Source organism: Panthera tigris, chromosome B4 (assembly GCF_018350195.1).
Source record: "Panthera tigris isolate Pti1 chromosome B4, P.tigris_Pti1_mat1.1, whole genome shotgun sequence".
NCBI lineage: Eukaryota > Metazoa > Chordata > Mammalia > Carnivora > Felidae > Panthera > Panthera tigris.
In genome coordinates this window covers 62862683-62876851 of record NC_056666.1, presented here as the reverse complement: position 1 = coordinate 62876851, position 14169 = coordinate 62862683, and the positions used below count along the sequence as shown (strand labels likewise).

General features: G+C 36.4%; 1 protein-coding gene across 9 annotated transcripts in view; it reads left to right on the top strand.

The window, feature by feature from the left end:
* The window catches only part of CAPRIN2 (caprin family member 2), a 45114-nt gene that overhangs the window by 14911 nt on the left and 16034 nt on the right, over positions 1–14169 (top strand). For 8 of the 9 annotated variants that reach the window (XM_042992046.1, XM_042992044.1, XM_042992045.1 and 5 more), the window contains exons 5-11: positions 2363–2601; positions 4120–4202; positions 6635–6802; positions 7826–7869; positions 8778–9452; positions 11949–12071; positions 13893–13974. In XM_042992046.1, coding sequence (XP_042847980.1) covers positions 2363–2601; positions 4120–4202; positions 6635–6802; positions 7826–7869; positions 8778–9452; positions 11949–12071; positions 13893–13974 — 1414 coding nt within the window. The remainder of the gene's footprint in view (positions 1–2362; positions 2602–4119; positions 4203–6634; positions 6803–7825; positions 7870–8777; positions 9453–11948; positions 12072–13892; positions 13975–14169) is intronic. The other variant, XM_042992048.1, reaches the window with a different exon arrangement.

Sequence of the window (14169 nt, the reverse complement as noted above, 5' to 3'; positions counted from 1 at the left end):
CCTTAATGAGTAAAGACCCCAAAGGTGCTTTCCAAATACCTTCCAGCCTAGTAATTTTTTGAGTTTCCTTTTATTAAAGCCTTTCTTTTGTCAAACCTCTTTTAATGAGAGTCAGTTTTATAGTGTGTAACATTTTCTTTACTTACAAACTAAAGTTGGAAGCCTTTCTGTTCATCTCAATTACATCTCTCTTTGTCTTCATGACATAAGCTCTTTCCCTTGGTGGGGATTTATTATTCTAAGACAGGGATCAAAAATAAATTTTATTATTCAGTGTGATTTGTTGATAGTGGTTGACTTCATATCTTCTGCCACCCCCGCCTTTTTTTTTTTTTTTTTTTTTTGAGAGAGAAAGTGGGTGCAAGTGAGCGATGTGCAGAGAGAGAGGGAGAGAGAGAGAAGTGGGCCTGGAGCTCACCCAACATGAACTGTGAGATTATGACCTGAGGTGAAGTCAGAAGCTCAACTGACAGAGCCACCCAGGTGCCTGTATCTTCTGCTTCTTTACAAACCAGTCCTCAACTGGTAGAAGAGAGGAAAATGTAACCTGACTTCTTAGTTTCTATATAAATAAGGAGAAATAGGGTGTTGTCAGTAGTTTTCTGATTATGATCTAGGAGACAGTGTACTTTCTTACTTGATACGTGATAGTCATCTGTCAGGCTTTATTTTGGGCATTAGTGATATATTGGTAAACAACAGAGATCTAGTCATCACAAAGCTGAAACCTAAATAAAAAGATAGCCTTTTAATGTAATAGGTACTTTGACAGGGGGAGTTCAGGGTGTCTTAAGCCCATAAAAACACTTAATCCAGCCTTGGGAATGGCTAAAGACAGATCTGCGTTAATCCTGGGATATAAGTTTGTCAGTTGCCTTTCTCTGTACCATCATGAAACCGTCCAAGAGAATCCCACTGTTTTGGAGAGCTAGAATTGCCACCTCTATTCTCCATCGTCCTCAAACAAACTGAGGATAATGTAGTTTTGGTAAATGTTATTGGTGTAAGTCCATATTGAGATCTTGGTAAAAGCTTTTCTGAGCCTTTGCTGTCCTGCAAGTATCCTTGCCCTTGTAAACTCCAGCCAGTCCATTTCTCATTCTTGAAATTTTACCTTCACCTATGATCTCTTGTCCCTGATAGTGGCACAAGTTAAATTCATTAAGTGATCTTCATACCTCCTAGAAAGGAATTAATAATGCCTTAATGAATCTTTTCCAGAGATTCCCCCCTTCTTAATCTATTAGGATGTATGAACATGTCTTTTGTAGAGTCCTAAATATGATGGTGTATCAAAGTACTTTAACTTGCATATAGGAAAACTCTTTTAGATTTTTGTTTTATTCTCTTAATCTTCATACTTGGAAAATGTCCAGTATGATGGAAACATTACAATCAGAAAAGCAACTATGGGGAGAAAAGACCTTTTAGGTTTCTTACTGGAAATAGATGGTACTTTTTATTGATTGGTATTTTATAAATGGGAAGCCACTTCTGGGACCCATGTGTTATGTCAGACTTTAAGGTATTATAGTTCTGAGCTTTAGAGTAGATTCAGTTTGCTCAATCTACATACACATTTATTTGAGGGGAAATTTATGTTCTGCTAACTATATGTTTTGTCAGCTAAATATTGAAAGATACAACTCCATCCAGGCTGACAAACTATTGTGAAAATATCTTAGTTTTACTTAAAAAAACAAAAACAAAAACAAAACTATTTGCTGTGTATGTATTTTAGCATTACATTGGTAAGACATTTTATTTCTGTTTGGTTTTCAATTCCTTATGCTTTAGCCAGTATTCTTTGGTTGAAAATTGACCTTTTTAGTTTAAATACTCTTCCCCTGCAACAAGAATTTAAAAAGCAAAAACAAAAACTTCAAAACTAAACTGGAGCATTTTCTTAAAATCTTTGGCTTAAAAAGGCTTATATACATAAATATGGAAAAGTTAAATTTGGGGATTAATATGTGCATCAGTGATAGGTACTTATTGCTTATCATAGTGATATCAGAGGTACTAGATATAGCTTGGTGTTGGGAGTCAGATATTTTGACTTTCTTAGCTTTGGTTACCTGAGACATACTAGTTTATTACTCAGTCCCTTCCTCAACTGAAAAAGAAAAGGGGATAAATGAACCTGTCAATTTCACAGTGTTATATATGTATATATATGTATGTGTGCATATATATATATACATATATATATATATACACACATACATATATATACATATATATATAAAATAAGATTCATCATCTAATCTCAGCTCTTTGGCATTAGATTTTTGTGCACTATGAATTGCTAATATGAGATGGTAGAAAGTTGCCAGTTTTAATTAGAATTTTTTTTTAACAGCTACTTAAAGCGCAGAAGAAGGCCCAGAGAAGGGAACACATGCTAAAGCTCGAGGCTGAGAAGAAAAAGCTTCGTACTATACTTCAAGTTCAGTATGTATTACAGAACTTGACACAGGAACACGTACAGAAGGATTTCAAAGGGGGCTTGAATGGTGCAGTGTATTTGCCTTTAAAAGAACTTGACTACCTCATTAAATTTTCAAAACTGACCTGCCCTGAAAGAAATGAAAGTCTGAGGTAAGCCGAAGAAAATATTTTCCTAAAAGAGAACACATAACATTTTAGCCTAGTTTTTTAGTTTTATATATTTTATAGTATTTATACATACACACACATGTACACACACATGTATATAATAATTAAGAAAACATTATTGTGATTCACAATGGGAAACATTGGCCAGACCAGACTGTGATAGGGTTGATAGGCTATCTAGAAGGGAAGTCAATTTGAATGATCTCATTAATGTGCTTTTTTTATTGTAACATTGATTTTAAAAATGATGTCTCATCAAGTTTTGCCCCTATACAAGTATTAATTATGTATATGCTTAAAGGTTTTTTTGTAATTGTCTCAGGCTATTGTATTACCTGAGAGTCTTTGCCTTCTTACTACTGCTGTACTTAAGTGGAGGTTAATAAAATTTAACTTGGCCAGTATCATTAAACTTTCAAAGTGAGATAGGGACGCCTGGGTGGCTCAGTCGGTTAAGCGTCCGACTTCAGCTCAGGTCACGATCTCGCGGTCCATGAGTTTGAGCCCCGCGTCAGGCTCTGGGCTGATGGCTCAGAGCCTGGAGCCTGCTTCCGATTCTGTGTCTCCCTCTCTCTCTCTCTCTCTCTCTCTGCCCCTCCCCCGTTCATGCTCTGTCTCTCTCTGTCTCAAAAATAAATAAAAAACATTAAAAAAAAAATTAAAACAAACTTTAAAATTAAAACAAAGTGAGAATTATTTGGTGGTCTTCTTATACTGTGAATAAATACTGAGAAGCAAATCTGATAATTTCAAATACAAACCCAGCAACTTGAGGTTACCTAGTTTTTCCCAGTTATCCGTTTGCTGTTTTTGCTTTGATGGGGGAAATCATCTAATGAGCAGATCTCTGTGCTTCTGCTTTGTTAGATATGGGTCCTTCCAATGTTGTGTCTTTGGCCATGCTAAAGCAGAGTCAGATTTCAACAATTACTGGAAATCAGCCCTATATCAGGAAAAAAATCTAATAAAACTCTCAATTATCTCTATAGTCATATGTATTTTTTTTTAATTCCCATTCTGATAGTGTAGTCCATCATCATCACCTATGTGGTTGTTTCCTTCTCTTCACTTTGATGAATTTAGGGAGTGTAGCTTACTTTAATATGTGTAAGTGAAACATAATTTGAAAAATAAGCTGCTCTCTTTAAAGTCAAATGCAGCTCTTAATATTGCCATTCCACTGTTCTTCCTTCTAGGACATACACTTGATAATTAATGACACTGCATTGACAGCCTCAAACTCTTTTTGGTCTGTTCCTTAGTGGGTCTATTTGGTACAATATTTTAGTTGTTTTTAAGAGAAAATGCTTACGTTTGATATCCATAAATAGGCATTTAGTCATCTTTTACAAAATTTTAACTTTTTGAGAGAGTAAAAAGACAAAATTAACCTTGAATGTCCTGATTGTTGACGAGTTCTACCATGTAAGTTGTACTGCTCCACATGTATATGTGTGTACCTCTAAAGCTACTTCGTTCTGCTCTGCTTTTCCTTGTCAGTGTTGAAGACCAGATGGAGCAGTCATCCTTGTACTTTTGGGACCTTTTGGAAGGTAGTGAAAAAGCAGTGGTAGGAACGACATGTGAGTTTTCTCTACTCTGGACTTATGCACTAAATACTAGACTTTATGTTTAGAAGTTTAGTATGATATTGAGGGCTGAAACTGTGTCAGTTCATTAGAACTTACATGTCTGACAATGCTATATTCATAGGGAAAAAGATCTCTGTTTAGTTTGGTTAAAAGCAGCTACTGTGGGGGCACCTGGGTGGCTTGGTCGGTTAAGCGTCCGACTTCCGCTCAGGTCATGATCTCGCGGTCTGTGAGTTCGAGCCCCACGTCGGGCTCTGTGCTGACAGCTCAGAGCCTGGAGCCTGTTTCAGATTCTGTGTCTCCCTCTCTCTCTGCCCCTCCCCTGTTCATGCTCTGTCTCTGTCTCAAAAATAAATAAACGTTAAAAATTAAAAAAAAAAAAAAAAAAAAAAGCAGCTACTGTATAATCATACTCACTAAATGGAACCTAGGGAGAGTTTTTAAGTGGCAAGTCACTATGATTTGAGAATAAGAGCTAAAGACTAGTGCTGGCTTCAACACCGGCTTGACCATTTTGGGGTTCAGTTCTCTGCATAGCAGTACCGTACTAGTTCTATTTAAGAATCTTAAATACATACATTGTTATGTATCGGACCTGCCTAAGAAAATGGGGATGGCTTGGCTACATAGTCTTTTGAAGCATCGTTGTCTGTCAATCTGGAAATGATCTGGAGAGAAAGAGTCTTTTGGCTTCCTAAATAGACTTCAGCCAAATGACCAAGTACAAATGAACATTAAGTACATAGTTTTGTGTACTAGCTTAGGATAATGAGAACATTACAAGCTGGTAAACGTTTTTGTTAGTAGTGAATGCTTCCTTTTTTGGAAATATATTTGTAGTATAATGCTTTCAAAATTTCTATGTCCTTTCAAGTTTAAATTATAGAAATTTTTTTCTTGGTTAGAATGCGAAATGATACAAATAACTTTGAGACATAGTTTGACAGTTTCTTACAAGTGAATGCTTACCAAATGACCAAGCGATTATATGGCAAGTACCCAAGAGAATTATAAACACATGTTCACGTAGGTACTTGACATGAATGTTCATACCAGCTTCATTCATGATAGCCCCAAACTGAACACAACTTAGATGTACATCAACTGATAATTGATAAACAAAATATGGTATGTTCATACAATAGAATCTACTCAGGAATAAAGAAAGGATAAACTGTTGATACATGCAACAACATGGATGAATCTCAAAATAATTATGCTGAGTGAAAGAAGCCAGACCAAAAAAAGTGATACTTATTATATGATCCCATTTATATAGAATTTTAGAAAAGACATAACTAGAATGATAGCAGGTCAGTTGTTGCCAGGGAGTGGGAGGAGGGGATTGATATAAAAGGGACACGAGGGAACTTTTGATGAAAATGTTTTATATCATGGTTCTGGTGGAAGTAACATGACTATGTATCTACTAAAACTGTACACTTAAAATGACTGAACTAAAATGAATGAACTAAAATTATATCTCAAAGTTTATTAAAAAAATAATAAACAGGGCGGCTGGGTGGCTCAATTGGTTAAGCGTCTGACTTCAGCTTGCATCATGATCTCATGGTTTGTAAGTGGAGCCCGCTTCGATTTCTGTGTCTCCCTCTCTCTGCCCCTGCCCTGCTCGTGCTCTGTCTCTCTATCAAAAATAAGTGAATATTAAAAAAAAAAATACTAAAAACCTGTCATAGTACTCCTATGAAAGGAATAATAGACCCAAATCAAGTATGGGCACCCAAACGTAATTTGGGAATTATGTTTTTAGGGGATATTAAAAGTGAAATAGACTTTAGATCTGTTTATGGTGCAGCTACTTTAACATCATTTTAAGATTTTTCTTGTTCATCAAATGGTGATATGCTCAAATGGTGATATGCTAAGAGTCACAGCATAATTCAAGAGTAAAATCTTTATCATGGGATTTTGGAGTTTAAAAATCCTTTAGAGATCGTCCAAGATAGGGTTTTCTAATGGTTATGTTTGAGGAACTTTTACTTCTATAAAGCCTTAATTACTTGGAAGGTAGAATAATTGCTAGTTGTGATGTCTTTGGGACAGATAGGAAAAATGGCTTTTCTCTCAGTTCAGGGAACAGATGTGTGCTTTTGTAACATAGCCTTTGATTAGGGTCTCTGATTTTAGCCGTTTTTCAAATGGTGGAAATGGAGGCCCAGAGAAACTTAAGTGACTTGCTAAACTTTGGGATTCTGATCTTTAAAATTTATATTGATTCAGCATGACAGAAATATGGCTTGCACATTTGCTGTTCATGATACTGACCAGTTCTTTGAATCCCCCCAATGTGGGGTGTTGACATACTGTAACTAGGATAAAATTATATTAGGATTTCTATTCTAAATAATTTTCCGTGAACTATTAGGTTATGTGATAACTAAGTCTTAATCACTCTTTCTTAGACAAACACATGAAAGATCTGCTGTCTAAATTGCTGAACTCAGGCTATTTTGAAAGTATCCCAGTCCCAAAAAATGCTAAGGAGAAAGAAGTGTCATTGGAGGAAGAAATGCTAATAAAATCAGAGAAGAAAAAACAATTATTGAAAACTGAATCTGTCAAAGAGTCAGGTTTGTTGTGATCTCGGAAATTCTTTATAGTAGTTGCATTTTTAATATTTACACAGAATGAGTGAAATCATTGTAAAAGGATTGCCTTATTTTAATTTGTTAATTTCTACACGCATGGAAATCTTTACTTGCTGCAGGATAAACTTAGGTTTAGAATAGGTCTCTAGGTTTTATTACTGTGATTTACAGAATGAATGCTAACAGAAACATAGGTTATCCTTTGTTACAAGAGAATACCCTGCTGAAATGAGGCCCTTATGGAATTTGAATGAACCTCTTTGTTAAATTGTTAGTAGGATAATTCCATTTAAAATTGTCACTTAAAATGTTTATAGTAGAATCCAATATGGTAGTAGAATGAGAATATAAATAATCTAAGGTTAACATATTTGGAAAATGTTTGCCAAAATCAGTAAATGTACTTTTCAAAATTCCACCTTTCTTAAGGGAAGAAATATTTTGAGTGAATGACAGTTTTGCTCCTGTCTGTGGAAGCTCAATTTATTAAAAAAAAGTCATCTCTATGGGGGTAGACAAGGCAGAGTTCCAGTGGCCACTACTAGCATGATTCAAGTCATTTCTTATGTCTACTTTCTATTAGTTCTTAACACTTAGTCTAATGCTTTAGGGTTTCCATTCCCTTACTACCTTCCAACCTTAAACTGGCTCGTAGGAGACCTTTAAGGCCTGTTTCAATGACTAATTTTTACGCCATGGGACTAGAGGTATAATTTCAACTTGAAAGAAGCTGTATTTGTGTGTAAGAGGAGATAGTCTTATTTTCAATCAGTTTTTAACTGCAACTTGACTTTAGAAAAGTGTCATATAAGGAGAACTACTAGCTTTAGCTAGTCTCAGACCACGTGCTTTTGACCAACAAGCAATAGTGAGAATTACTCCTGCCATTACTATATTTCATTGTACTGTCCCTTTTTTTTAAATATGTTACTAGAATGAATTACAGTTGTAATAAGTCTAAAAATGTAGTTTAGTATTTGCTTAATACTCCTTTTATCTTTTCAGAGTCTCTTATGGAACTTGCACAGCCAGAGATACAACCACAAGAGGTAAGTTTCTGAAAGGTAATTTGCTGATTTTGGCTTTTGAGACTTTTGTATTGTGTTGCATTTAGGAGCTGAGGCTCTGGAACTAGGTTTCTTAAACTTGAATCCTAGTTTTGTAGCTTATGAGCTTAGTGACTTTGGTTACGATGTCTAGCCCAGCTGTGTCTGCTCTCCTCATGTATATAGAATAGGGATAATAGTAATGCCTGCCTTATGAGGCATCTTGTGAGGATGAAAGGAGTCAAATTCTAAATTACTTAGAATTTGAATTTGACCTGGTGCACAGTAAACTGCTCAAGCGTTAGCTACTGTTCTTGGCCCTTTAAAGATGGGTAGGATTTTGCTCTCGTTAGAACTTACTCACGTTGGTAATAAAGTGTTTGTTCTCTTTTTGAAGTGACATTGAAATTCATGGAAGCTGAAAAAAACCAAAGAGTCAAAGTCACAGTATGACTGATAGAGAAATAAAGAAAAGGCTGCTAATTCAGGAAACATAAGGCTTAAGGTTAAATAGTGTAAATGTGTGTAGTTGAACTATATCCTCTGCCTTAACATTTTAGGGAGTCGGGTAGTAGAGTGGTCTAAGGTTGGCAGAGGCAGAATAACCTTGGTCAAAGAGCCTGAGTCAAGCAAACGTGGCACGGTGATGTGCAGTTCTTAGGTGGGTCAAGTATACATTGCTACTGTTGAAGTATCAAAGGTTGTATTTCTGTTAACTGAGGGAAAAGGAATGGACAAAAACATAGGATGGTCTTTTCAAGTAGGATAAGGACAGAAATTTCCTGTTAGTTTAGTATAGTGACTCAGACCAATGGACATAGGAATACTAATAGAGTTCAGTGTTCCCCTCAAGGTCTCTCAAGGTCTTTTATAAATCTTGTGACTCAAGCACGTATTTTCCTCTGGTCTAGTTTCTTAACAGACGTTACATGACAGAAGTAGATTATTCAAGCAAACAAGATGAAGAGCAATCTTGGGAAGCAGATTATGCTAGAAAACCAAATCTCCCCAAATGTTGGGATATGCTTACTGAACCCGATGGTCAGGAGAAGAAACAGGAATCCTTCAAGTCTTGGGAGCCTTCTGTTAAGCACCAGGAGGTATCAAAGCCTGCAGTTTCCTTAGAACAGAGGAAACAAGATCCAAAACTCAGGTCTACTCTGCAGGAAGAGCAGAAGAAGCAGGATGTCTCTAAACCTAAGCCAGCTCCTAGCCAGTGGAAGCAAGAAACTCCTAAATCCAAAACAGGATATACTCAAGAAGAACAGAAGAAGCAGGAGACACCAAAACCTTGGCCAGTTCAGCTGCAGAAAGAACAGGATCCAAAGAAGCAATCTCCAAAGTCTTGGACACCTTCTGTGCAGAATGAACAGGACGTCACCAAGTCATGGGCCACTCCCATGTGTGAAGACCAGGATGCAAGACAGCCAGAGACTCCAAAATCCTGGGAAAATAATGTTGAGAGTCAAAAACGCCCTTTAACACCACAATCACAGATTTCTCCAAAGTCCTGGGGGGTAGCTCCAGCAAGCCTCATACCAAATGACCAGCTCCTGCCCAGGAAGTTTAATACTGAACCCAAAGATGTGAGTTTGTTTTTATCAGTCTGCTCTGGTCAATGTAGGCATAAGTAAGGACTGGTGGTAGTCATAACTTTTTAGTCCTCTTTAAAAAGAATCTCCGAAATCTGTGTTAAATTCATGTATAAAGTATTTCACTTAACTCCTTAACATGTAATTGGTTTTCCCTTGAAATTGGAAGTAGACCTAGTCTGTGTTTTAAGCCTAAACTGAGGTGAAATTTCCACAGTTAGAAACTATTGTTTGAATGCCAAAATTTTAATGACATGATATGACATGAAAATAGTGAATAGCTCAGACAAGACCTTAGTGTGAACACATGAGAAATGTAAATGCATGTCACAAGACGAGGGGCTTGTTTTACTGTGTTTCATTCATCATCTTCTGCCTGGCACATGGATGACCTTTTCTGACAGAAGTTACATTTTTCTGTATTCTCTTGAGTTTCTTTCACTCTTTGTAATCACTCAGGTTAGCCTGCACTCTTTGAAGAAGGTACATGGTGGTTGCAGATATTCCAGTAGTAGGTCGGGTAGGATCTGAATTAGTTCTCCATTTCTGTTTCAAAATGAGAATTTTTCTGGAAGTGGAAACTATAGGCTTTAAATATTCTGTAACTAAGTTTGGAATATGAGATTTAGTTCAAATAGAAGACCTCATTCTGTTAATGATAACCTATTTCAAGAAGATAAGAAGGCTTATAATGAATAAGCCTTGGATACACTGCTATTAAGGTTATTAAATTACAAGTTATTTACTTCTATTTAAATATGAACTTGTTACTACCTTGTTTGCTAAGAAATGTGAACTTATCTTCCTAGTGTTTTCCATCTCTGTCTAGTAGTGTTCCCTGCACTTCGTGCCATTTTAGCCAGAGGCTCTCTGATAAATCTTTGGTCCCCTAACAGTGTGAAAAACTTTTGCTTGGAGAAATCAAAGCATTGCTTTTTATAAATAAACTGCCAAAGGGGTGCCTGGGTTGCTCAGTCGGTTAAGCATCCGACTTTGGTTCAGGTCATGATCTCACGGTTTTTTAGTTCGAGCCCCGCTTCGGGCCCTGTGCTGACAGCTCAGAGCCTGGAGCCTGCTTCAGATTCTGTGTCTCCCCGTCTCTCGGCCCCTCTCATGCTCATGTGCTGTCTCTCTCTGTCTCTCAATAATAAATAAACATTAAAAAAAATAAAAAAAAAACAAAATCTGCCACTGCTTCAGTTTTGCTTTATGGGAAGAGAACTTCAGAGTTACTTGTCTCCCTTTGCTCACCTTTTTCCCTCTTTTCTTCAAGTGCTAATATCAATTTCAGCTTCTTCCTGACCCTATAGAAGATTGATAGCCTTATTTCATTAACCAGATATCACACAACAGTAATTGTAATATGACAACTATTTTGAGAAACTTACTTAAAAAACCCAATTTAATATTTCAGTAAAGCTGTTTTAAGAAATTTAAAATTCCATTAAGTATAGTAGTACTGAGCCTTTACCTTACCAGAATATTATGCTATATGTTGGATAGTATGTAGAATTAGTTGGAAAGGCCAAAACTCATTTAATTTGTCTTTATGGTACAGACTGCATTATATTGAATTGCAGGGCCTTTCAGTGACTGAGAGGACACTTGTCTATATAGTACACTGTCTCTCTGTCTTGCAATCTCAGCTTTCTAGAACATGACTAAGTACAGTCAAGGACAAAATAGAGTTCAAAGCTAAAAGACTAGATAACGTGAAATTAATCACTAACGCTAATACTTTTCTCCTAAAAGAGTCTTTCGTATATTCACTTAGGATTTATTAACTCTTATTTTGTATGACACTTTTGACAAGCTTAGCTGTGTGACTTCCCAGTGAATTAGAAGGTGGAGAAGAGGAGCTGGTGGAGACAGACACTGGCAGCTGTAAGATGTTAACCATATCAGCATTAGGTCAGCATTCAGGGTATGCAGCTTTCATAAGCAACTTAGCGTGAGGACTAACCACTTTATAAACATCGTTAGTCCCCCAAAGTATACTTAACCTGATAACAAAATATAGTAGTGAATTTTTTCAACCTTAGGATGTGTTTGTATACATATTTACTTCTTAATGTTTCTGAAAGCAGACATTTAAAAGTGGAATGTGGTGATAGTAACTTTTTCTCTGGGGAAAAAAAATCATTTGCGTGTCTTACAGTTAGTGGTATCTTATAAAGAATATCATCAGCTGATTGTCCATAATGAAAAAACTTTCAAGGAAGTTTTGTTACTCTGGGTCTTCCCTTTGAAAAGAGGTTGTTTTAGAAAGATATCCATTAGAGGTATTGTGAAAGGGAAAAAGTGTTTATAAAGTTTGCTTAAATTATTTAGAAACTGTATTGTTGTGGAAATTCTTTACCTGACATAAATCTGATAAATGTGCTTTGCTATGTGTTCTGGTTTCATTAAGATGTAGTGATAAGGTGAGTTTCCTGAATTAGGCTGTTGAATGTGAATTTCGCTCTTATACATTGTGGGTTTATTTTGTAGGTGCCTAAGCCTATGCATCAGCCTGTAGGTTCTTCCTCGACCCTTCCAAAGGATCCAGTATTGAGGAAAGAAAAACTGCAGGATCTGATGACCCAGATTCAAGGAACTTGTAACTTTATGCAAGTATGAGCCATTCTTAAATGAATCTTAAATGATATTCCTGGGGCTACTCGCTTCTAATCAGAAGTATTACAGTGAAGTGTTTTGTTTTTTTTTAATGTTTATTTATTTTTAGAGAGAGAGAGGCAGAGACACAGGGTGTGAGCAAGAGGAAGGGCAGAGAGAGTGGGAGACACAGGATCTGAAGCAGGCTCCAGGCTCTGAGCTGTCAGCACAAAGCCTGATGCAGGACTTGAACTCACAAACCGTGAGATGTGACCTGAGCCAAAGTCAGACACTTAACTGACTAAGCCACCCAGGCGTTCCTGTAACGAAGTTGCTAAGAGCTTAGGTTCTGGTGTTCAGAATGCATGGGAATTCTGGCCACTTCCTAGGTCTCACAGTTCAGGCAAGTTACTTTACTCTTTGCCTTGGTTCTTTTTTTGAAAAATGAGGATAATAATTCTTACTCCTAAGTTTGTTGTGAGTAATGAAATGAATTAAACATGTAAAAAGTATAAGTGTTCAAATATATTTTCTGCTGTAGATCATTGGTAGTTTCCACTCAGACTGTGAGAACCTACTCTGTGCTTGGCATTCTGGTAGGTGCTATTGTGTGTAGAAAATCATAAGACATTTATTGCCTTCAAGGAGTTTATATTCCAGTTGTATAAGATTTTAACTTGTGGCAATAGTTAAGTGCTAAATTGTGTCATACAGAGTCTTACAGAATTTCAGAATAGTACAATATTATTGAAGGAGGAAGTAGACAAATAAGATCTTTTTGTGTAGTAAAAAGATCTTGAGCTTTGGAGTTAGACTTGTGTTTAAATCCTGGTTCTGCTATTTACTGGCTATAAAATCCATGGCAAGTTATTTAGCCTGTAATCCTCTACTTATGAGGGAATTCCTTACCCATTTAGGTTATTTGAAGATGAAAAGTGATTGCTACAAGGGTAGCTTAATTATTCAAAATGTTGGAAACATTTGAAAACTAAGATAGGCAGATGGGAGAGAGAATCGTTACTCATTATGAAAGATCAGAGAGCATGAATGAGCTAGATTAGTGGTTGAGATGAGACTGTTAAACCCCCAGTTGTTGGACATAATAAAAGCAAGGTTACAGAATTAATGCTTGTGTTTAAGAGCTTAAGTCAGGAGTTTTTTGTTTTTTTTTTTTTCATAGTTAAGCTTTGGAATTACTTGACATAATTTTAAGGTTTGACAGTTACTTTAGATTTTAACTCTTAACTCTTTCTCTTATGAAGACTAAGTTGTTGGAGTATCTGGGTGGCTCAGTTGGTTAAGCGTCCAATTCTCTATTTTGGCTTAGGTCATGATCTCACAGTTTATGGGATTGAGCCCTGCATCAGGCTCCGCTGATAGCATGGAGCCTGCTTGGGATTCTCTCTCTATTCCTCTTTCTCTGCCTCTGCCCTGCTCATGAGTGCTCTCTCTCATAATAAACACTTTTTTTTTTTTTTAAATAAAGAGTAAGTTATCAACATTTTGAGATAGTTATTAGCTAGATTCTTATAGCTAATAGCTATGGACAGTGTTGTGAGTAATGCAATGGTAATAGCTTTTAAACAGTTTATTTTTTTTTAAGTTTATTTATTTTTGAGAGAGAACACAGGAAGGGCAGAGAGAGAGAAATCCAAGCAAGCTCCACACCATCAGCACAGAGCCCAACATGGGGCTTGATCTCATCAACTGTGAGATCATGACCTGAACCAATATCAAGAGTCAGACACGCAACTGTCTGAGTCACCCAGGTGCCCCAATGGTAATAGCTTTTAAATGAATAATTGTTTCTAGTCATGATTTAGAAAATCTTGTCTTTAGGAATCTATTCTGGATTTTGACAAACCTTCAAGTGCAATTCCATCGTCACAGCCGCCTTCAACTACTACAGGTAGCCCAGTAGGTATGTAATCATAACTGAGAATAAACATGCATAGGTCCAACATTTGTTACCTCTTACAAATAATTTTACTCTAGATATCTTAAGGGTTAAATTGTGTCTCTGTGTTAATTCTAAATGTATCTATGTGTCATCAGTTATATATGGGTAAATTACCATTAAGACATTAGTGTGCTCACCTGACCTGTTTGCCTTTTA